Source organism: Peromyscus californicus, unplaced genomic scaffold (assembly GCF_007827085.1).
Source record: "Peromyscus californicus insignis strain IS unplaced genomic scaffold, ASM782708v3 Scaffold_6__1_contigs__length_162567912, whole genome shotgun sequence".
NCBI lineage: Eukaryota > Metazoa > Chordata > Mammalia > Rodentia > Cricetidae > Peromyscus > Peromyscus californicus.
This window is the reverse complement of record NW_026294584.1, coordinates 54838221-54859101: the sequence shown is the minus strand read 5'-3', so window position 1 is coordinate 54859101 and position 20881 is coordinate 54838221. Positions and strand designations below refer to the sequence as shown.

The following is a 20881-nucleotide window of genomic DNA, read 5'->3' as shown; positions in this document are numbered from 1 at the left end:
TTGCCCTGGAGGAGATGGGAATGGGGGGGGGGGGGGTTGGGGGGAAGGTGAGGGGGACGGGAGGGGGGAGAACAAGGGAATCCGTGGCTGATATGTAGAACTGAATTGTATTGCAAAATAAATTAATAAAAAAAAAAAAAAAGAAGTCCCCGATCAACATGATTTCAGGTTTCTTCACTAAAAGACTTAGAAAAGTTCTGCAACTTGATTGGTCAAAAACGAAGATAACTAAAACTTTTTTCTGATCTCCCCAGATGGATTGCTGAGGGAACTCTCTGAGCTTGGGTTAATTAAGAAGATAAATCTCAGTGACAAAGTTCCCTTGGGAAAGAGATTAAGGGGGAAGGGAAGCGAGGAGAAGGACAAATTCTCAAGTCTGTACAGTACTTTTATTGCTAGACTTCCTCCTAAGCTCCTGGATAGATTCCATCACCCTCCTCACCATGAGTGCAGGTTCCAGCAGCTTCTACAGCTCAACACTAGCCAGGCAGGAGTTTGTTTCTGTTGAGTCTATAGAACAACAGAAGCAACATGAAGTCCTTCTGAAGAGGTCAGTGATTTCTTAAAGTTCTGCCTCTGTGAAGGAGAGACTAGAGGGACTGGGTGGACAGTCTGGGACTTGGATGTCTTGGAGAAGCTGAAGAAAATGGAGCTGTGGCATTGGGGGGGGGGGTGGGCAGCAGCAGAGGGGACCGGTTCAGCCCGAGTCCTCCACACAGCATGCTCGTTCAGCCCTGTGCCGCTCTAATACTGATTGGAGAACTTCTTGCTGTGTCTGCTTTCTTCATTTTCTGCTGGTAATCCAAAGGCTGTGAAAGAAAAGCAGACATTGATCCCTTTGACCTTTCTAGCCTTGAAGTCTGAGACCTTCCATTAGAAAACAGCCACAGAGAACTAGAGAGGGCATTTAAAGGAAGGGCAGGGAGGAAGGACAGTGCTGAGGTGAGACAGGAGGGGAAGCTAAGGTGTGTAGGACTGAAGGGTTATGGCTGAACTAGTCTTGGCCCAGACAAGTAGTACTTAACCTATATCATCCACTCACACATTGATCAGCTGAAAAATTTCCACGTTACTTATGTGGGTAAAAAATACATGATATAATACATATATAAATATAAATATATTATGTATTATATATGGTATAAAAGATATTATATTGCTTATAACATATTTATATTATATTATATATTTATATATCATATATTCTAATCCTAGTTTGAAGATGTTGTTTTCATAGAACTTATATTCTCAAGTTATAAATGAAAAATAAATAAAATTAAATTTCCTAGTCTAATTTCTACACGATACTACTAGTGAACTAATTATTATGTACTCTATTTACTTCTCATGTGTGGTTTCACACATATATTCCCCTTGAATATAAATTCCACAGGGCAGGAATTTGCCACTTGTCCTCTTCATGGTTATCTTGTTTAATACTATAGGAGAGCAATAAACAATTAGACACATAACATCAGGTAATAAATACTGTGAAGAAAAGTGGAGTTCACTAATCAGCATGCTTCCTTGTATGAGAAAAGGTGATTGGAAAGAAGTTTTTGAGGTAATAGTTGAGAAGATAAAAGAACTAACAAAGAGAGAACCAGGTATCAGAGCTTCTGATGTTTTGGCATCTTATCTGTACCGGCTCTTGTCTTTCAATATTTCCAGGGCTTTTGAGGGAAAACGCAGTTAGAAAAGAGTGATTCTACTTTGAGAACTCATCACCACCCCCGAGTTTTCATATGGAGATATTGATGTTCTGTAATGTTTTAAAATCTGAGGATGGCAAGAATACCGGCCCAAGACACTGGCCTTTGTTCTGTTGGCCTCTGGATTGCTCTGTGTGGTGTTGTGGAGAACCGGTACTCAAAGTTCTGTCCTTTAACCTTTCTCTGGAATGCCATTGTCTTCTGGAACAGTTAATCCGAGAGGAAGAAGGATAATCCCATGACCAGGAGGATCTGTTTGATACTTCGAACTTGGAAACAAAAGTCAAAATCTAGTGATGGACAATCTCTCTAGTGCCACTGAATTCTGCCTGCTAGGCTTCCCTGGATCCCAAGAGCTACACCGCATTCTTTTTGCCATATTCTTTTTCTTCTATTCAGTGACACTGCTGGGAAACATGATCATCATCCTGATTGTTTGTGTTGATAAACATCTACAGTCCCCCATGTATTTCTTCCTCGCCAACCTCTCTCTCCTGGAGATTCTGGTAACAACTACAATTGTTCCCATGATGCTGTGGGGACTGCTGCTCCCTGGAATCCAGACAATATCTCTGACTGGATGTGTTGTCCAGCTCTTCCTTTATCTCTCTTTAGGCACCACTGAGTTTGTCGTGCTTGGAGCAATGGCTGTGGACCGTTATGTGGCAGTCTGCAACCCTTTGAGGTATAGTGTCATCATGAACAGTCTTACTTGCATCTGGGTGGTGATTGTGTCCTGGGTGTTTGGCTTCCTTTCAGAAATCTGGCCAGTTTATGCCACATTCCAATTTACTTTCTGCAAATCAAATCTGTTAGATCATTTTTACTGTGACCGAAGTCAGTTGCTCAAACTGTCTTGTAATGACACCTTTCTCACGGAGTTCATTCTTTTCTTAATGGCTGTTTTCATTATTATTGGATCCTTGATCCCCACAATTGTCTCCTATACCTACATCATCTCCACCATCCTCAAGATCCCCTCAGCCTCTGGCCGCAAGAAAGCCTTCTCCACCTGTGCCTCCCACTTCACCTTTGTTGTCATTGGCTATGGCAGCTGCTTGTTCCTGTATGTGAAACCCAAGCAAACACAGGCGGCTGAGTACAACAGGGTGGCTTCGTTACTGGTTTCCGTGGTAACCCCTTTCCTGAACCCCTTCATCTTCACTCTTCGGAATGACAAAGTCAAAGAGGCCCTTAGAGACGGAGTGAAGCGTTGCTGTCTGCTCTTCAGGGATTAGCTCTTCTCTTTATCACTCTTCGGTGGCATAACCTAGAAAATCTCAACTTCTCTCTTCCATTAAAGTTGCTGTCCAATCTGAATCCTGTGCGCAAACTGCAGTCATGCCATGGAAGATCTACTTCCAAACTCCCTCCAAAGGCACACCAATCAGATGGATCTCTTTTTATGCTACCGAGGACTTTGCAGACTTTGTGTCTGCCTCTTTGTACTGTTGAGCACAGGGATGAATGTTCTTGAAGACACTGGAGGGGCTAGGGAAAGGAAACAGTGTTTCTTAAGCATCCAATTTCTCAGTATCTGGCTCTGAAGATGTATTTCCTAGAGGCGAGAGGAGAAGAAAGATGGAGTGTGAGAGGTGTCATCAGCAGAGTACAAAGATAAGCATGAGCACTCTGGTTCTTCATCAACTTTGCTAAGTCATTCTCTGTATTTTAGTGCAATTACTTGACAAGATGTCCATCTACATTTTAAATGTCTTTGGCTTCTCTTTTTATTTTTAGATCATATTATGATTGTCCTGGCTCAATTGGTACATAATTACGAATGTAGCATTGTTTGTATATTGGCACAGAAACAATATACAATGGCAATGGGGCACATGGCAAACATTTCCTCTGATAAATCTTGGTAGTATCCAGAAGGAAATATTTGAGTACAGGAATGGGAAATATTTCTTTTCTTAAACTTCAGAGTATTGCATAAGCTGGCACTCTTTGAGTCAGGCATAGAAAAAAAAAACCAAAAATTAAATAGTAAATTAGATAGTGTTGTGTGTTACAGCTACTGAAACTGCCATTTCTGTTCAAACTTACCTCAGTCGAAGATTTCTAACTTCCAAGTTCAGTAGTCCCTGATACCTTCTAAATGATTTCTCTTTATGAAGTATTTAAAAGATGAGAGGCAATTCAAGAAATTGGGTTTGGGGGAAGTAGTTGTGGAATTTTGCATAATGTTAGAGGAAGGAGTTTATTTATATGGTGGTAGTCAGTAGATCTTACCATCTCTGAAGTGTGTGTGTGTACGTGAGTGTGTGTGTGTGCGTGAGTGTGTGTGTGTGTGTGTGTGTGTGTGTGTGTGTGTGTGTGTGTGTGTGTGTGTGTTAGGAAGTCCTCCGACACTCACTGCTAGGCAAGCACTGGATCACTGAGCCTCATCTCCAGATTGAAAAACTTCTTAACATCCTTATAGGAAGCGTTTGGTCTGTCAGCAACCAGTCCTTTTTTGTCTGGGATTGTCTCTCTTTTCCCTACATTTTGAAAAATAATTTTGCTGAATAGAGCATTATTTTCAGTTTTAGTTTTTATTGTGTAACATGGGTACTAGTTGTCATATGAGGGTTCACTAAGCACGTTACCTGGCACAAAGACTTGAGCACCGGGAAAGACAGAAGATCAAGCCACAGAGGAAGGAAATGTAATAGCTTTATCCAGTTGGGATGGGAGAGGCCTAGGGCTAGAACTACAAACAGATGCTGGATTGGGTGATTACAGGACGTCTGGCTCCTCCCCATTTCCCCATCGGTCACGTTTAGATCCGGTTCCTAGTACTTTCCCTCTAGTTCTTGCAATGTCTTCTGGAAACAAGAAGTCACCATGTCTGGGAGACTAATTCTGCTTTCCTCATCTATCTCTGTCCCCCAGTTGGACCTTGGATTTTATTTTCTGTTGGTATTTAGCACTCTACCCACTTCCTTCTGGTTGTAATTGTTTCTAACTAGAAGTCAGTTGCTGATCTTACAGAGTATCATCACCTATGAATTTGGTTGAAAAGAATATTGTTTTCTTGTCTTTTTTTTCCCCCACAGAAATTGTTGTAACTGTCTTTGAATTTATTTTTTGAGAAATATATTGACTTCTGTGGATGTGTAGATTAATGCTTTTCTTTTTCTTTCTCTTTTCTTTTTTCTTTTCTTATTTTTACTAAATTTAGGAAATGTCCAATAATGATCTGTTTCTGTATTCTCCTGTTTTTCTCATACTCTCATTAGGTATATGTTGGTATACTTAAAGATGTGTCATAATTATCTGAGGTTGCTCCTTTTTTTCAGGGTTTAGTCTTTGTTCTTTGAACTTCATAATTCATTTTGATACATCTTCAAGTTTATTCATTTTTTTCTTGAAATATACTGTTGAGATCCTCTAGGAAATATCCATTTCATGCATGGTACTTTTAAATGATACGGTTTCTAATTTGATCTGTATTCCTTAGTGCAGAGAAACAGGGTCATCATACTTTAATTTTATAAGCACTGTTTCCTTCAGCTCTTTGAATATGTTTAAATTGAATTTTAATGTGACATACTGCCTCTCACACATGCAGTTTCTGTAATCTACTTTTCCTCTTGTGCATGGGTCATTCTTTACTGCTTCTTTACAGGTGCTATTATCTTGGGTTGAAAGGTAGACATTTCAGATATTAAATTGTTTATTGCAGGTACTGGATCCAGTATTGACAGCTTGATTGCAATTATTTTTGTCAGTTTGCTTAATGTTCTGGATGAACTATTTTTGTGTGGTATGTGTCCCTGACTATGTACCCTATAGAATGACTCCTCAGAGGATAGAGGCTTTGACATCCATGAAGTCTTCCTGAGGTGATGGTGACTTTACACAGGGTGTTTTTTTATGTAATTCTGATCACATCCAGCTGTTAGGCTCTGCAAATTGCCACCTGGTTGTTTGTTTGGAATCCTCTGTCTGGTGACTTAATACAACTTGACTTGTAAACAAGACTATTCTTGAATTAGCTATCAAAACATCTATTCTCCTTCAGGTAGACTTTTTGGGAAATTGTGAAATTTAAGAGCACTTAGGTATATCCTTTCCACATCCTCTAAACAAGCAATTATACTCAGGCTGCTCATAGCCTCACATTCTTCAGGGAATTTTCCTTGACTGGGAAGCAGCCATCTCATGAAGGAAGTTTATATTTTACTCCTACCCAGTCCAGGATAGGTGGCTGATATAAAGACAAAAAGTCATTTGATGGCAGATGTCAGTGAACATATCTCTTTGTCAGATGTCAGTGAGCATATCTCTTTGGAGGTATTGACATACCTTATTAGACCATGAAGGACATAAAACTAAGAATTTTTTCCTCTTGGTGGGCTAGTATTTCAGAAATTCAAGGACATGGGAACTGTAAGAACTATATAGCTTGGTAGATACTCTTTAGTGACATTAATAATAGACATTAATAATAGAAAATAATAGACTCAGTCTATTTCCAGCAATACAGCAGAGTTGAGAGTTTATTAGTTCATTTTCTGTTGCTATAACAAAATACCCATAGCTGAGTACTTTATAAAGATGAGAAGTTCAATTTTCCCCCTATGCTGGATTCTAAGAGCTTGATACAAGCATCTTCTTGGTTCCAGTTATGGGGATGATGTGGTGGGTGCCATTAAAATAAAGAGAGTACAAGCAGGAGTGGTCACGTGGTAAAACAGGAAGAAGAATGGAAACTGAAACAACCTAGATGACATGATTCTTCCCACCCCACCACCTTTTTATTATTTAGGGATAAGTTTTCACATATACTGTAGCTCAGGATGGCTTGGAACCCATCAGGTGGCCTAAGATGGTCTAAAACTCATAGCAATCCTCCTGCTTCAGCTTTCTGGATTACCTGATTATTAACATTGTATTCTAATGTAAACCATTGCACTCAAGGTGACAAGCATCAATCTGTTGGTGGATAGTGACATCATTGCCCTCTAGTCTTTGTATGGAGATTTCTGTGATGATGCAAATGAGAACTATGAATATCAATATTTCATGGTGTGCTACTTGCCTTTCTGTTGCTGTCATGAGACACTATGACCAAGGCAACTTAGAGAAGAAAGATTTTATTCAGGGATTATGGTTTCAGAGTGTGAGTCCATCACCCTTATGGTGGGGTGCTGTGGGATAATGCTTTTGTACACTGGTTTAATAAAATGCTGATTGGCCAGTAGCCAGGCAGGAAGTATAGGCAGGATAAGCAGACAAAGAATTCTGGGAAGAGAAAGGCTGAGTCAGGAGTTGCCAACCAGACACAGAGGAAGCAAGATGTGAAGGCAGAACTGAGAAAAGGTACTAAGCCACATGGCTAAACATAGATAAGAATTATGAGTTAGTTTAAGTGTAAGAGCTAGTCAGTAATAAGCCTGAGCTAATGGCTGAGCAGTTATAATTAATATAAGCCTCTGTGTGTTTCCTTGGGGGATGCCAGTGGGAGAGATTTGTCCTGACTGCTGGCCAGCTGGGACACAGGAAAACTTCACAGCAAGTAGACAGGCATGGCATTGGAGTAATAGCTGAGAGTTTATATCTCAACCCACAAGGACAAGGCAGAGAGAGAAAAAGAAAGAGAGAGAGAGAATGCTAACTGGAAATGGTGTGTGTTAGCATTGAGATGCTCAAACCCGCCAAGGCCTTTCGTGTGCCATTTTACAACAGTGTGGGCTTTTGAAACCTCAAAGCCCACCTCTAGAGGTATACCTCCTCCAACAAGGCCATACATCCTGATCTTCGCAAACAGTTCAACCAACTGGAAACCCAGCATTTCAATATATGGACCGATGTGGGCCATTATTACTCAAAGCACTGTACTTGGCCAGAATCAATGACCTGATCTCCTGATGAAAAATACAGTCCCTTCTCTTACTTGAGGAGTATACCGAACTCAAGTGATCTCTTCCCAGGTGAGTCTAAGTAGTTTCAAGTTGACAATTCAAGCTAGCTGTCACAAGTGGAATGATCAGATATTTACAGGACAGTAGGACAAAAGCAGTGCCAGAGAAGATACGGTATCAGACTGTTAGGAGGTACTCAACCTATAAGCCTCTCACACATTGCCTTAGAAGACAGTATTTGCCTTCCTCACAGTCTGATTCTACCTTATCTTCTTCTAAAAGGATGGCAATAGATTTTACTCTCAACATAGACTCGAGAACTGAAGCTACCAGCGAATTGGAGACATTATACACCAAAGCTACAGAAAGACTGGCCTGGCATGCACCAGAAAATGTATGGCTGGAGAGGATTCAGAGAGCAGGCTATTAGGGGGAGTGCTTGGAATATGAGGCTGGACAAAGGAGAAGTGCAGATTTGGAGGTATTCCTCCATCATGGATAATTTAACACTTTAGCCAATGGTCTATAAATAGGCTGATATATGCCATTTGTTGACTCATAAAATTTTTCAAAAAGTAATAACCTTTATTAAAGTGATAGACCTGCCCAGTATAGCTGTGGAAAAGTATGGCAGGAGGAACTAGATGACTTAGAGAGTGGAAAAGCTATAATTGATGTGCATTAGACAGAAAATCCTACCAGCTGATCCTGTTCCTCAGAGGCCTGCAGGACACTCTATTAAGTAAGGTCATTTTCAAAGTGCTATTAAAGAGGGTATCACTTGCGATGGCTTGTTGGGAGCCACTGTTTCAGAGCCGGGCTCTCTAGTAGCAGGACACACAGCTGGCCACAACAGCAAAGGACAGATGGATTAACTGTCAGATGGAAACATACTCACCTAGCTTAGGAGGCAGAACGGTTGATATGTCAGAAAGGAGTGATATGAATGAGGATCTTAAAAGAAGGACAATATAACATGATGTTTATGGGTAAAATACTGAAAAGTGTACTACTTAGAATACCTAATCAAAAGGCATTGGGTAAATGAGAGGACTACATGCCGTCACTCTAATGGAAAGTCATGATCCTTCCCACAGGCTCCAGATTTGAGCCAGTTATCATTGTTTATCAAATGGGGAGGGGGGAGCTGTGGCATTCAAATGGAAAGGATTCTGCAACACAAAGAGAAAAGATCCAGTAAAAATTCCTTCACCATGACCCAAGTGGCCATCAGCCATCTTCACAGATAGCCACAACTATAAAAGAGAGTGTTCTAGTTTTATTTCTGTTGCTGTGATAAGTTATCCTGACAAAAAACAAACAAAAAACCCCAACAACTTAGAGGTGAAAGGAGTTTATTTCATCTTACTCCAGATTACAGATCATCTTGATGGAAAATCAAGGCAGGAATTTCAAACAAGCCTCAGATCACATGCACAGTAGAGAACAAAGAATATATACAATGCTCACTTGCTCACTTGCTCGTTTGTGCTCAACTACACTTTTCCACTCTCATACAGCCCAGGACCTCCTGTCTAGTGAATGATGTCACCCATAGTGATCTGAGTCTTCCCATATCAATTAACTCAATTAAGACAATACCCTACCCACAAACAAACCCAATGTAGACAGTTTCTTATTGAGGCTCTCTTCCCAGGTGATTTTGTTTTGTTTTTGTTTTTTTTTTAAGTTGACAATTAAAGCTAGCTATCACAAGAGGGATAATCTGATATTTATAGGGCTATAAGACAAAAGCTATCAATGGACTCCTTAGAGAAGATACAGGCTGTTGGTGCAGTACTCATCTAGAGCTATCTCACACTGGCTCAACTGGATCCTCTCCCTTTTCTTGTCTTTATTCTCTTCTTCCTTCATTCTCTTTTCCTCTCAGCTAATACTTCTCCAGTTTCTCTCTCTGTCTCCTTCTTGGATTTCTCTGTCTCTCTCTCTTTCTGTTATATACATGTGCATGCACACACACACACACAAACACACACACAAACACACACACACACACACACACACACACACACACACACACACACACATGCACATACATGGGGCAGCAGGAAACTATCAGGAATTATGCTAGGTTCTGAGAGTTCAGAGATGGAATCCAGATTGGTTTGTTCATTAAAGAGTTCAGCCCAGTGAGAGAGAGGAAGCAGTCAGTGAACAGAACATTGCATTGAGTCTTCCAGAGAGTTCTATATAGAGAACTACAGGATTCAGTGAGCAGTGACCGTCAATGCAGCTGAGAGCCAGGAGATAAAAGACAGCCTCTGGGATCAGTGATGTTTGACTTCATATTTGAAAGGAAAACAAGTGTCATCAGGCAGAAAGTGTGGGCTCCTGTGTTTCTTGCTTCCTTTCAACTAGGGCTTGCTTCCTTCAAGGTTAATCTAGCATACATTTCTGGCCATGTTAAGTGAACATTTTATGGAAGACTCAGCTGGTATTCAACCAGCCATGAGAACACTTGAGAAGATATGAGCAGGTTCTTCTCTCTAAGCGGTCTGTGCTCTACAAGTTAAGAGGCTTCTACCGTGTCATTCTATTGTTCTCCCGCCTATGGATGAGCTGCCTTCCCATTGCCCTTTGAACACTAATATTTCAGTGGAAAACACCATGACTGCAGGAGCTCTACACATGGAAAACAGCTTTCCCAGTGGCCTACGCTTTTGTTTTTGTTGTGTGTGTGTGTGTGTGTGTGTGTGTGTGTGTGTGTGTGTGTGTGTGTTTCTTTTTTCCCCAATCTTGTTTTGTCCTTGGTTAGTGGAAAACATGAAATTTACAGCTCATCTAGGCTCTGGCTCTATTCTGTCAGTCTGGGTCATATACAATCTCTATGAGTCTTTTTCTTCAGAGTTTGTGGAAATAAAAAAAAAGTGCAACACTTTAAGAAACAGGTTCACACCATGTCCTTGGTAAATTTCAAATATGGAATAACCATCTGAGATCATACATATATTCTTGTTACATAAATCTTTGTCCAAATCCACATAATTCAACAGGATCAAATTTGGGTCCAATGTATGGAATTTCCCTATGGTTCAACCCCCCCCCCAGACAAAAACAAAAGCCCCCCAAAATTAAACCCTCAAAACAAACAAAAACAAATCAAACAAAAAAGTAGACTAGGGAAAGAAACAGTGCATAATAATAGGCAAGTGTATGATGATTCAGAAGATTGGTTAGAATGCTTGGAGAAGCACTGGAAACCAGGCAAGATGTATGGTCAAATTCTGGTAAGAATTTTACTGGGAGTAGAAGGAATGCTTGAAACAGCACATATGGGGCCAAGCCGCATAAGAGTGAAATGTAGTGTGCCGTGATCATGCACTGTTGGCATTATTTTTGGTACTCACAATGGCTTTGTTGAGAACAAACTTTTGATCTCTACTTTACAGATGAAGAATGTGGGCCTGGAGGTTAAGAAACACCTAGATGTGGGTTAAATTTAATTCAAGTCTGGCCAACAGCAAAGCACACATTGGAGCCTCCCGACCGTTCCCATTGCACGATGCTGGCAAACACGTGAACACCAAGCATGGTCACCTGCTGACTAACTACTATATTCTGTGTTTAAATGTATGTCGTTCATTCTCTGATGAGCACAACACCCACTCTTTGGATATGTTATTGCTTTCACAATTTTCCACTATCAAGTTTTTCAACGGATGAAGAGTATAACATAACTCTGTTGTCAAATCTGCGTGCATGTATGTGGGGGGGGGGGGGGGGGCGTGTCTCAGGATTCATGGCCATTGGGACAGGGAAACCTTCACTGTAGAATTTTGATTGCGGTCACATTCTGTCATTTGCAGCCAGCCATACTCTCTGCCTCACATTAGCCCAGACTGTCCTCCACTTTCCAAGAACCCTCACAGTGTACATAAGCTTTGTGGATGTTATGTCCATGTTAATATGTGGGACACAGATGGACACAGCACACATTGGTAGAGAGACAAGAGGCCTGAGACTGGACTGTTAAGCTAGAATATGCCTGGAGCAAACCTTCTGTTTCTTTGGATGTTACCAATTACAGTGGCCAGAGGTTATGGCCTGTTATGAAAATAATTTTGCTGGAGGTAATTTATGATGTTACTATGCTTATCTCGTGTTTATAAATTAGTTAAATGCAATAAATAATTATTGTTAGTGCCCATCTTCTAAAGAGCCAAAATCTCAAGGGCACATTGCCAACTCTAGGAGGCCCGAATCTTCGTAGAGGTGTGTCTCCACCTCCACCTAGTGGCCCCTGTTAGTAATGCAATCGGGGTACCTGAACCCCAGGGTCGAGCTGCCTGGAAGCTTTTAGGGAGAATATCAGAGGGGACAAAAAAGAAAAGAAAAAATCAGAGCAAATATGCATCTCCAATGCTGGGGGAACAAAACCAAAAAAAAAAAATTGAGAACATTTTGGGCACAAATTTTCAAAATTAAAAAGTAGGAGAAATTTCTGAAGCAATTTGAATATCAGAAACTTGCTTCAGAAAGACCCACGATCATAGGTATCATTTTTTCTCCTTTTGACATTTAATTAATAAAATGTAATCAATTGATTAATTAAATATAATTAATTACTTGATTAATTTATGTGGGAGTGTGTGAGCATACCATGGCACACGTACGGAGGTCTGAGGACCACCTTCAGATGTTGGGTTTCTCCTACCATGTGAGTTCCAGGCTCCAAACTCATGGCTCGGTGGCAAGCACCTTCACCCCCTGAGCAATCATCTTCATAGCCACATATGCCACTTCTGGGGACGAATAACAGTTATTTGTATGAACCAGAAAACAGGACTGATTTCAAAATGCTGCATTGGTCTGAAGAAAGATGAGTAGCTGAAGGAGGGACGTAAGCATTCTCTACGCAGCAAAGAGCCTGCAGGTCCATCAGCTGATCCTTACCATGACCATCTAAGTTAACCACCATCAATGCTCCACAGCCACGCTTTCCAAAGCCACAGATTCTGCAAATGTGGATTCAACCAACCACAGATACAAAGACCCCCTCCCCAATGGTGTAGCTGTCCTGAATTTATGAGGACTTTCTCTCATCACTATTCCATAAGAATTATAGTATAAAGACAACTGATGTAGCATTCCCCTCATAGTACGCATTGTAAGTTACCTACGGATGATTTAAAGTACACAGGGAAATAAAAGTGTACGTAGCAGGACATGCAGTTGCTGTATGCAAATACTATGTCATTTTATATCAGAGATTTGAACATCCTTGTGTTTGCATCTGAGGGGGACTTGGGACCAATCCGCCGAAGCTCAGTTACGTTCTGTCACATGTCAAGAATACAGAAAATAGGATGGACTCAGAGAGGTAAAATCCCACGCCTGAGCCCCTCCCTATGAACTACAAGGGCCAAGATGGGGTTCAAATTTAGGTAGATGACTCCTGATACCATTCTGCTCATGATAGTGGATTGCTTTTCTTTGACTCCCATGTGTTTGACAATTCATTTCAAAGATGATTTCCAAATGTTTTTGTTGAATTACTAATCAGTTCAAACGGTTCCCAAGAGGTGCAAGAGCAAACGTAAACCAGTCTTTCTGCTGACTCTGCCTCCGTGGAGCCTTCCTTCCTTGAGGCTGTCGCCGTCATTCTTGAGTTGCATACTTTCCCACAGTAGCTCCTCATGAAAATGATAAGGAAATGTTAGCACAGTGTCTCACAGTTGCAATTCCAACACTTAGGAAGCTGAGAAAGATGAGTTTGAGGCATTCTGGGCTGTATCTGGATGCTTTGACTAACAAGCAAACAAAAATGATTTATCTCCAATGTTTTAAGAATTATATATATATATATATATACATATATATATGTGTATGTATATATATATATATATATATATATATATATATATATATATATATATATATATATATATATATATATTGAGATAGGGTTTCTCTGTGTAACAGCTCTGCTGTCCTGGAACTCGCTTTGTAGACCAGGCTGGACTCAACTCACAGAGATCCACTTGCCTCTGCTTCCCAAATGCTATGATTGAAGATGTGTGCCACCACTGCCAGCTAAGAATTATAGTTTTTATTTATGAGAAAGTTACAGTATGGGGTGGATTAAATTAAACAAAATGAAAGCTACTATGCTCACCCTGACAAAACTTTAAATTCAATCAAAATATGTTTTGTTGTTGTTGTTTGTTTGTTTGTTTTTTAAATAGACCATGTTAATTCACCATTCAGTCACTTGAAAGCTTTGGAGTCACCACTAATGTAAGGCTTTAAAATGATTACTTCAATTTTCTCCCCAGCTCATTACATTGCCCAAACACCATTGCAAAGCTTCAAAATATTTCAAACCCATCTCCCTTCCCTTTCTTTTATTAAAGATACCTTTCTTATTCCCAGATCTGTTCCTTGGTCATTAGGTTGACTTGTAGCTAATCAAGTTAATTCAGCTAGAGACACCTCATCTAAAGAGCCTCAGCCCTACTCTCCAGTCCAGATTTAATTTCTAGAGATATTATAGGCAAGCTACATGGCCACATCTTCAATAAAATGCACTTAAGTTTTAAAAATATGCCTAAACTCTTTCCCCACATGTTATTTTGTGAGTACAAGTCCAGTTTTCACATGCAAACTGAATCAGCTACATCGAACTCAGTTTTAAGTACATTTTGCAAGAGGTCCCATTTTTAGCCAAGTCACAGCTGAGCTTTCCTGTCAGCTAATTAGTACTTGTTCTTAAATTGGGCAGCTCCAATTCAAGCTAGATGAGATGCAATTTACTTCCTCTCCACTCTTAAAACTGTCTAAGCTGTAAAATTCATGTTACTCTGTTTTTCCCTTTGTCTACCAGAGGGTTGGTTTAGTTTCATCCTGAGCAAGTCAGTAGAACTCAATAAATTCTGATGTTCAACTCTGAACAGTAATAGAATATTTTCTTCTAACATATTATATCTTTGGTTGCCAAGCAACGTTAAGTGGTTATAGTTGACTAATTTTGAAAAATTATGATAGTTAACTGTAATTCTCGAGTGTCCACAATGCTGACCAGTTCAGAAAGAATATTGTGGTGATATGAAATCCCTCTTGAGACTGAAAGACAAGGGAGTTCCTGTTTCCTGATTTAAGGAGAAGAGGGAAGCCTTAGTCCCTAATTCATTGGATGAAGGGATCAGTGGAAGGTATACAATTTGATGCTCACCAAATTGGAGAAACCCTAAGCACTGGAAGATGCTTGTCTCTGAAGAAGATTGATGGGCTCAACAGTTAAGAGCATTTGTTGTTTATGCAGAGGACTGAGGCTGTGTTTCCAGCACTCACTGGGTGGTTCACAACTGTATGTAACTCTAGTTCCAGGGAATCCAATACTCTCTTCTGGCCTCTGTAGACACTAGGTGCACACGTGGTACACAGAAATACATACAGGCAAAACCTCCCCACACACAAATTTTTAAAAACTTAAAAATAAAGGTAAAGATTGACATGAATTAGGAACAATACATAAGATTTCTTAAAGCACCCATTAATTTTGTTAGATGGTTCTATCTTAGCTTATATTTTCTTATAGCAATGTTTAAAATAAACTAATATATTGATTTGCAGCTAACGTATTAAGTGAGCTAAATGTAAGGGAATTAAAAATAGAAGAGTTTCATTTTTTCTTCAACCATTGCCCTCAACATGCTTCATCAAACATCCCTCCTTTCCACTTGTATGGCATTTAAGGCAGACTCTGTCTGTACTGTACCTAATTAAAGACTGTGTTCCCCGTTGGCCACTAGTGGCCATCTGTGTGGAGACTGTAGGTGAACAGCAGGAGTAGCTGTTCTTTTACCCCTCCTTTATCCTCCATCTATAGCCAGAGTCTGACCCCATGCCAGAGAAAAGGAGATGAAGGGGAAAGGGCCTAAGACTTTTCACTTACCTGCAACTGTCTTTGCCTTAGCTGGTGATGCCTCTGTTTACTTCATCATAGAAGTACATTTGCATTTTATACTGCTTTGTGATTATCTTTGACTCCTGTACTATTTGTTCCATTCAAAGCTTTTCAACACTGGAGTCTCCTTATCTTAGTAGGATAGCCTGCTGTGTGCGTGTGCGTGTGTGTGTGTGTGTGTGTGTGTGTGTGTGTGTGTGTGTGTGTGTGTGTGTAGGCCAGGGGACAACCTTAAGCATCTGCCTTCCTATTGTTGGGATTAAAAGCATGCGCTACCACATCAAATGTTTTATGTGAGTTCTGGGGATCAGAGTTGGTCCTCATGTTTGTAAGGCAAGCATTTTGCTGACTTATTGATCACTCCAGTTCCAGTGAGTAGGGTGGCCCTTTTGGATGAAGACTCTTCAAGATGAGTCACTCTTTCAATGGTATTCTCAAAAATCCCTATATCTGTATCAGTGGAGAGAAAGTTCCCCACCATCCTCTCTGGGAGGAGACAGAGGAGCCCTCTCCTTTCTCAAATGGAGGATAGTTGTCTATTATTTCCTGGGACTATCTTTTTGCTGCTCCTCTGGGAACCCCAGGGTGGGTGTATAGAATAGGAGAGATTAGAGAGCTCATCTGTGTGGGATAGCCACAAACATTAGCCTTGTGGAGATGCCTTTTCATGTTTAGGGCATGCAGACAAAAGAGAGATGAAATTCAACTCCTGTAAATTTCCTCTCTCCAGTAAATATGAGTCTCAGCCCTTTGGCCTGGATGGGTGGAGAAATAAAGGGCAGTGGTCATGTTATCTTGCAGTATTGTCTCTGAAACTTTTCCTTAAGCATTCATTAGCACAAACATCTGTTTCCTGAGCTTTGACCTTAGCAGTGTTATAGCAATGAAAAGTGTCCATTTCAATATTCTACTGTGGTGACCAGAAAATCAGCAGTGTTTCAGCAGCAGTAGAAACAAGCCTGAGAGCAAACCTCAGAGGCCTTTGAAAGCTCAATGTGAAGTTAAAAGTTCAGACAAAGCCAAGGGTCCTATAATAAGAACAAGGAAAAAGAAGGTGTGACCAGGCAATGGGAGCTGCGGCTGGCCAACAGAACACTAGAGGTAAGGGACCACTCCTAGAGAAATAAAGCCCTCTTTGCCCACCCTCGTTTGTATCCTGCAAGTTCACTCAAGACAGTTCCACCCTGAGCCAGAATAGGTTCTCCAAGAAGTAGACACTAAATAGACTCGAAGTCTGGGAGATTTCCTAGGAAAATGTGGCAAGAGAAGTAGAGGGGAGCCTAGGGTGTGGAAAGCAGGAAGAGCCCTCAGATCCTGACTCAAGTGAGAGTGCTGTGAAGGGGAAGGGGGAAAGCTGCATGAGGGAGTACGAGGCTGTAGGGAGATCCTGAAAATTCTGAAAATGAAGCCACGGAGTTGTTCTTGAGTCCATGTCACCATTTTTAGTTGTCTCTGTCACCCACAGTGGGAGCAGCTTGTGAGAAGCAAGGATCAATGGGAAGAGGTGAAGGAGTTCAGGGCAGGTAGCTGGCACTGCCAGTCATTTTTACTCCTTATCATTACAAGTAGGACCGGATATGACAGGTGCATTTGCATGGCCACTGTACAGTCTACATAGCGAGTGAGTGAAAAAAAATACTCCCCTTACTCTTTTGGAGTGGTGGCCTTACCGTCCAATCTTATCTTTCCTTCTCTACTGTTCTTCATTGGCTGTCTGCTCATGTCCTCACCCAGCAAGATAGTTTTCTTTTTCCTTTTCTTTTTTTTTTTCCTTTAACACTGCTGCAGTTCAGAAAGGAGGTTACTTCCCAGTGGTCCTATTTCCAAGTAGCATGTGAGTCTGGAATTTAGACATAAAGTCACCTGGGGGACCATAGTTATAGATACAGAACTAAACGTAGAGCCAAAAATCCAAGAGATGGAAGGAAAAGAAAGCCTCGTGTGTTTTATAAAAGAGGGGTGAAAAGAGAGCAGAGGCAAAGATCAGTGTGGACGTTAGAGATAATTTCTAAGGTATCGAAAGATTTTTTTGTTTTGCTTTTGTTTTCTGGACCACTTGTTTACCGATTCAATGTGTTCTCTGACATTTTCATACAGAGTGCTTTCTGCTTACTCTCACATTCCACCCTCTGCTATTCCCTCCCATCCTGAGCACACACCCAACACCTTCCTACAAGTCTCTCCCTCATATTCAAGTCTTTTTTTTTTTCTTTGTTTGTATTCCACAGACTTTAACCAGGGTCGTCTGTGTCATTACGGGTTTGGAGCCATCCCTTAGAACCAGGTGGGCTCATGTCTGATATACATTGAAGACAATGTCTGTCCCCCAGAATCCATCAATATCCAACAGTTTGTTAGGGAGGTGTTTAAGATATGCAATCCGGGAAGACTCAGGGCTTCTGGGTGTTATGTAAATTGAAAGGATAAAACAGAAATCTGCCAGCTGTCAGTTGGCTTCCGCTTTGCCCCTAAGAGGTCAACAAAGGCTTTGAAGTCAGCCTTTGCTCTCTCATGAACAGGCAGTTGGTTTGGAAGGGACTTCTGCCTTTTGTTACGGAGTTTATGCAAGGCTTTGATTACCCAGACTCCAACATGCTTCTCAGGTTTTTCTCCCCAGGGCTCAGCAACTGTTTGTGCTCCCAGAGAGAGGACAGATCAATCTGTAATAAATCATTTCGGGTTATGTGTCTCCTTAAATGACAGAGCTTCAGCATAAATTTATACACTTTCCCTCAAGGAGATTAGTTAAAATTATGGCATGCTAGACATGAGAGGAAATGATGCAAGTGTAAGACACTGAGAAGCAGAAACTAGTACTATTCCTGCTCTCAAATAATATGTGTATCTGGAAAACTCAAGAGAAGAAAGAAAGAAACAAACAAACAAAAACCCAGTAAGATAATTTGGCAAAGTAACTGAGCACCAAATTTATGTCTGGGATTGAAAGCTTTTATGTCAACAAATAAAGTTAGAAAATATAACAGCAGAAAAGAATTGTCTTTACAAAAGCAAACACAAAGAAGTAATAGCAGAAAGAGACTTGGCAAGGAAACGCTCCCGTGTGGAAGCTCCAGGGTGTCTTTTAGGCACTCAGAAGACAAAAACCAAAGGAAAAGTGAACTCAAAAACACAGAGGGGATTCTCTACCCACAAAAGCCATACCTTCAACTCAAAATATCAATAGTATTTTTTTGACACACAAACTGATTAAATTGTAATTTAGAAAAATAAATGAGCAGTAGCCTTTGTTTTTTTTTTTTCCTTCTAAAGATGGCTTGGCTGGAGAATACTTGACTCACATTTGCAAATCCCTGGCTTCTACCTTCAGGATCACAAAGAAAAACAACAACAACAGCTCCCAAACACAAAGACAAAGAGACAAATACAAACTAATCAGACCCATGGCAATGTTAACAATGATAGCCGTATTAATGAAAAGATTATAAAGCTATAATAAAAGCACTTGAGTATTATCAGTAGGGAAAAATGAATTATTCAATAAACGGTCAACGTAGGTAATCATCTAGAAGAAATTCCTTAAAACCAGTGCTTCATATATTCCACCAGAATGAATTTGAAGTGTGTGAACCTTTTAAATGTAAAACATCATAAATTTAACATAAAATTTCAAGGATCCACAACTCTGGAGCCGTGGTGGTGGCATACTGGTGACAGGCTGAGCTCTGTTGCATCTGATTCTCCTCCCAGATTGGTGAGGAAGTAGAGGGGCAGGCACAGAAGACAGAACTCAGAGCAAACGCTGAGGTTTCTGGCAGCAGTGTAAAAACTGTGAAGGAAAAAGAGGAGGAATAATCGATCATAGCCTGAAGTCACATCTGCAAGGTGAAGATGTGTGTGTGTGCCTGTTATGGCACATCAAGTCTGTCTCACTTCTCTGGATAAACAGTAGCAGACTTCTTCATAAATCAGCAATGCCTGTGATTTAAAAATACGGCTCACTTTTTAGAACAAGTAAAATAATTCATGCAGGGATGGTTCAGCTATTCCAAAGGATAAAATAAAACACAAAAGCAAAGGTTGAAAATTTTAACCTTATTAAGAATGTTTTCAATTATTATGATTCATACCACTTCAAACAAAACAATATACAAAGGATCTGGGAAACATATTTGCAACCTACATCATCGATTGGTGGGCCCACGGTATAAACAAGATGAACAGGTCGATAAGAAAAATTACAAACAACCAAATGAAAAAATGGGCAAAAGGTAAAAAATATGAGAATATCATCTTCATTACTGGTAAAGGGAACAAAGAATTAAAGCTATACTGAGATGCCTATTTAACGTATTATGTTGCTATTGCCAACAAATTCCATAATACACTGAGGGAAAATAATGTAAAGTTGCAAATATTTACCCTTTGGTATAGTGATCCTTCTAAGGATTGTAATTCAGACACTTGGGCAATGGAAAGTAATATATGAATTTGATTACTAAGTACATCATTGAGCATAGAAGCAATAGACCCAAAGCAAATATTTACTGGTAAAGAACAGTCACATCAACAAGAGCATGCTTTTATGGAGGAATACTCTAGAACCATTAAAATGTAACAGATAAGTTGGTGTGATGATGCATGCATATGACCCCAGCAGTCAGGGGTCTGAAGTTGAAGGACTGGAGGTTTGAGGCCAGTCTGTGCTATGAAAGACATATTTGCACTTCACTACCATTTATTCAAAAAGGGAAAACACTGAATGAAGAAGATTTTATATATATATATATATATATATATATATATATATATATATATGATAAAATGTTTAACATTGGGAAAGGAGGGTCATATAGTACCAAGCAAAGAAAGGTGATTTACAGGTTTTTTTTCTGTTTTGATTTGTGTGATGTTATGCTTTGATTCTTTAATATTTAAGCTAGGTGATGTTTTCCTTAGATATTTGAGGAGTTTAAATCTTTTGTACTGAAGATAGTATGGTTTTCAATCTATTGCTATCATAATTAACAAGTACATATGGAGACTATTCATCTAGATATCTATATATCTGTCATATATCAATCATATGTATATGTGTAAATAAAATTCAACTATAATATCTTCCAAGAACATAGAAACAAATCATAAAATAGCAAAATAAACCTGCAAGAAGAGAAAGTAGAAACCACAAGGCCTGGGAACCAGGTGAAGTTTAGAGCGTTCACTCACATGACATCTGCTGGACTTCCTTTGATCTGTTTGCTTATATTTTGCAGATAGTTATAATCAATTTTGAGGAAAGGATTTGCTCATAGATGTTTACAAGAAGGGCCAGGGCCTTCTGTGAGCACCAAGTGCTATAGCAGTTCACAATTGAGGAGCAGGTTTTGGGAAAAGAAGCTCTGCAGAGCTCTTCCCAGATCTACAGT

General features: G+C 40.0%; 2 protein-coding genes across 2 annotated transcripts in view; both read left to right on the top strand.

The window, feature by feature from the left end:
• Kel (Kell metallo-endopeptidase (Kell blood group)) overlaps window positions 1-20881 on the top strand; it is a 77876-nt gene that overhangs the window by 6767 nt on the left and 50228 nt on the right. The gene's annotated exons all lie outside the window — the stretch shown is intronic.
• LOC128099458 (olfactory receptor 9A4-like) lies at window positions 1678-4716 on the top strand. Its single transcript, XM_052721397.1, has one exon. It carries the CDS (start codon window positions 2009-2011, stop codon window positions 2948-2950), a length of 942 nt encoding a protein of 313 aa, XP_052577357.1. The 5' UTR covers window positions 1678-2008; the 3' UTR covers window positions 2951-4716.

Coding starts and splice junctions, on each gene's coding strand:
- LOC128099458 (XM_052721397.1), top strand. CDS start 2,009: ATGGACAATCTCTCTAGTGCCACTGAATTCTGCCTGCTAGGCTTCCCT.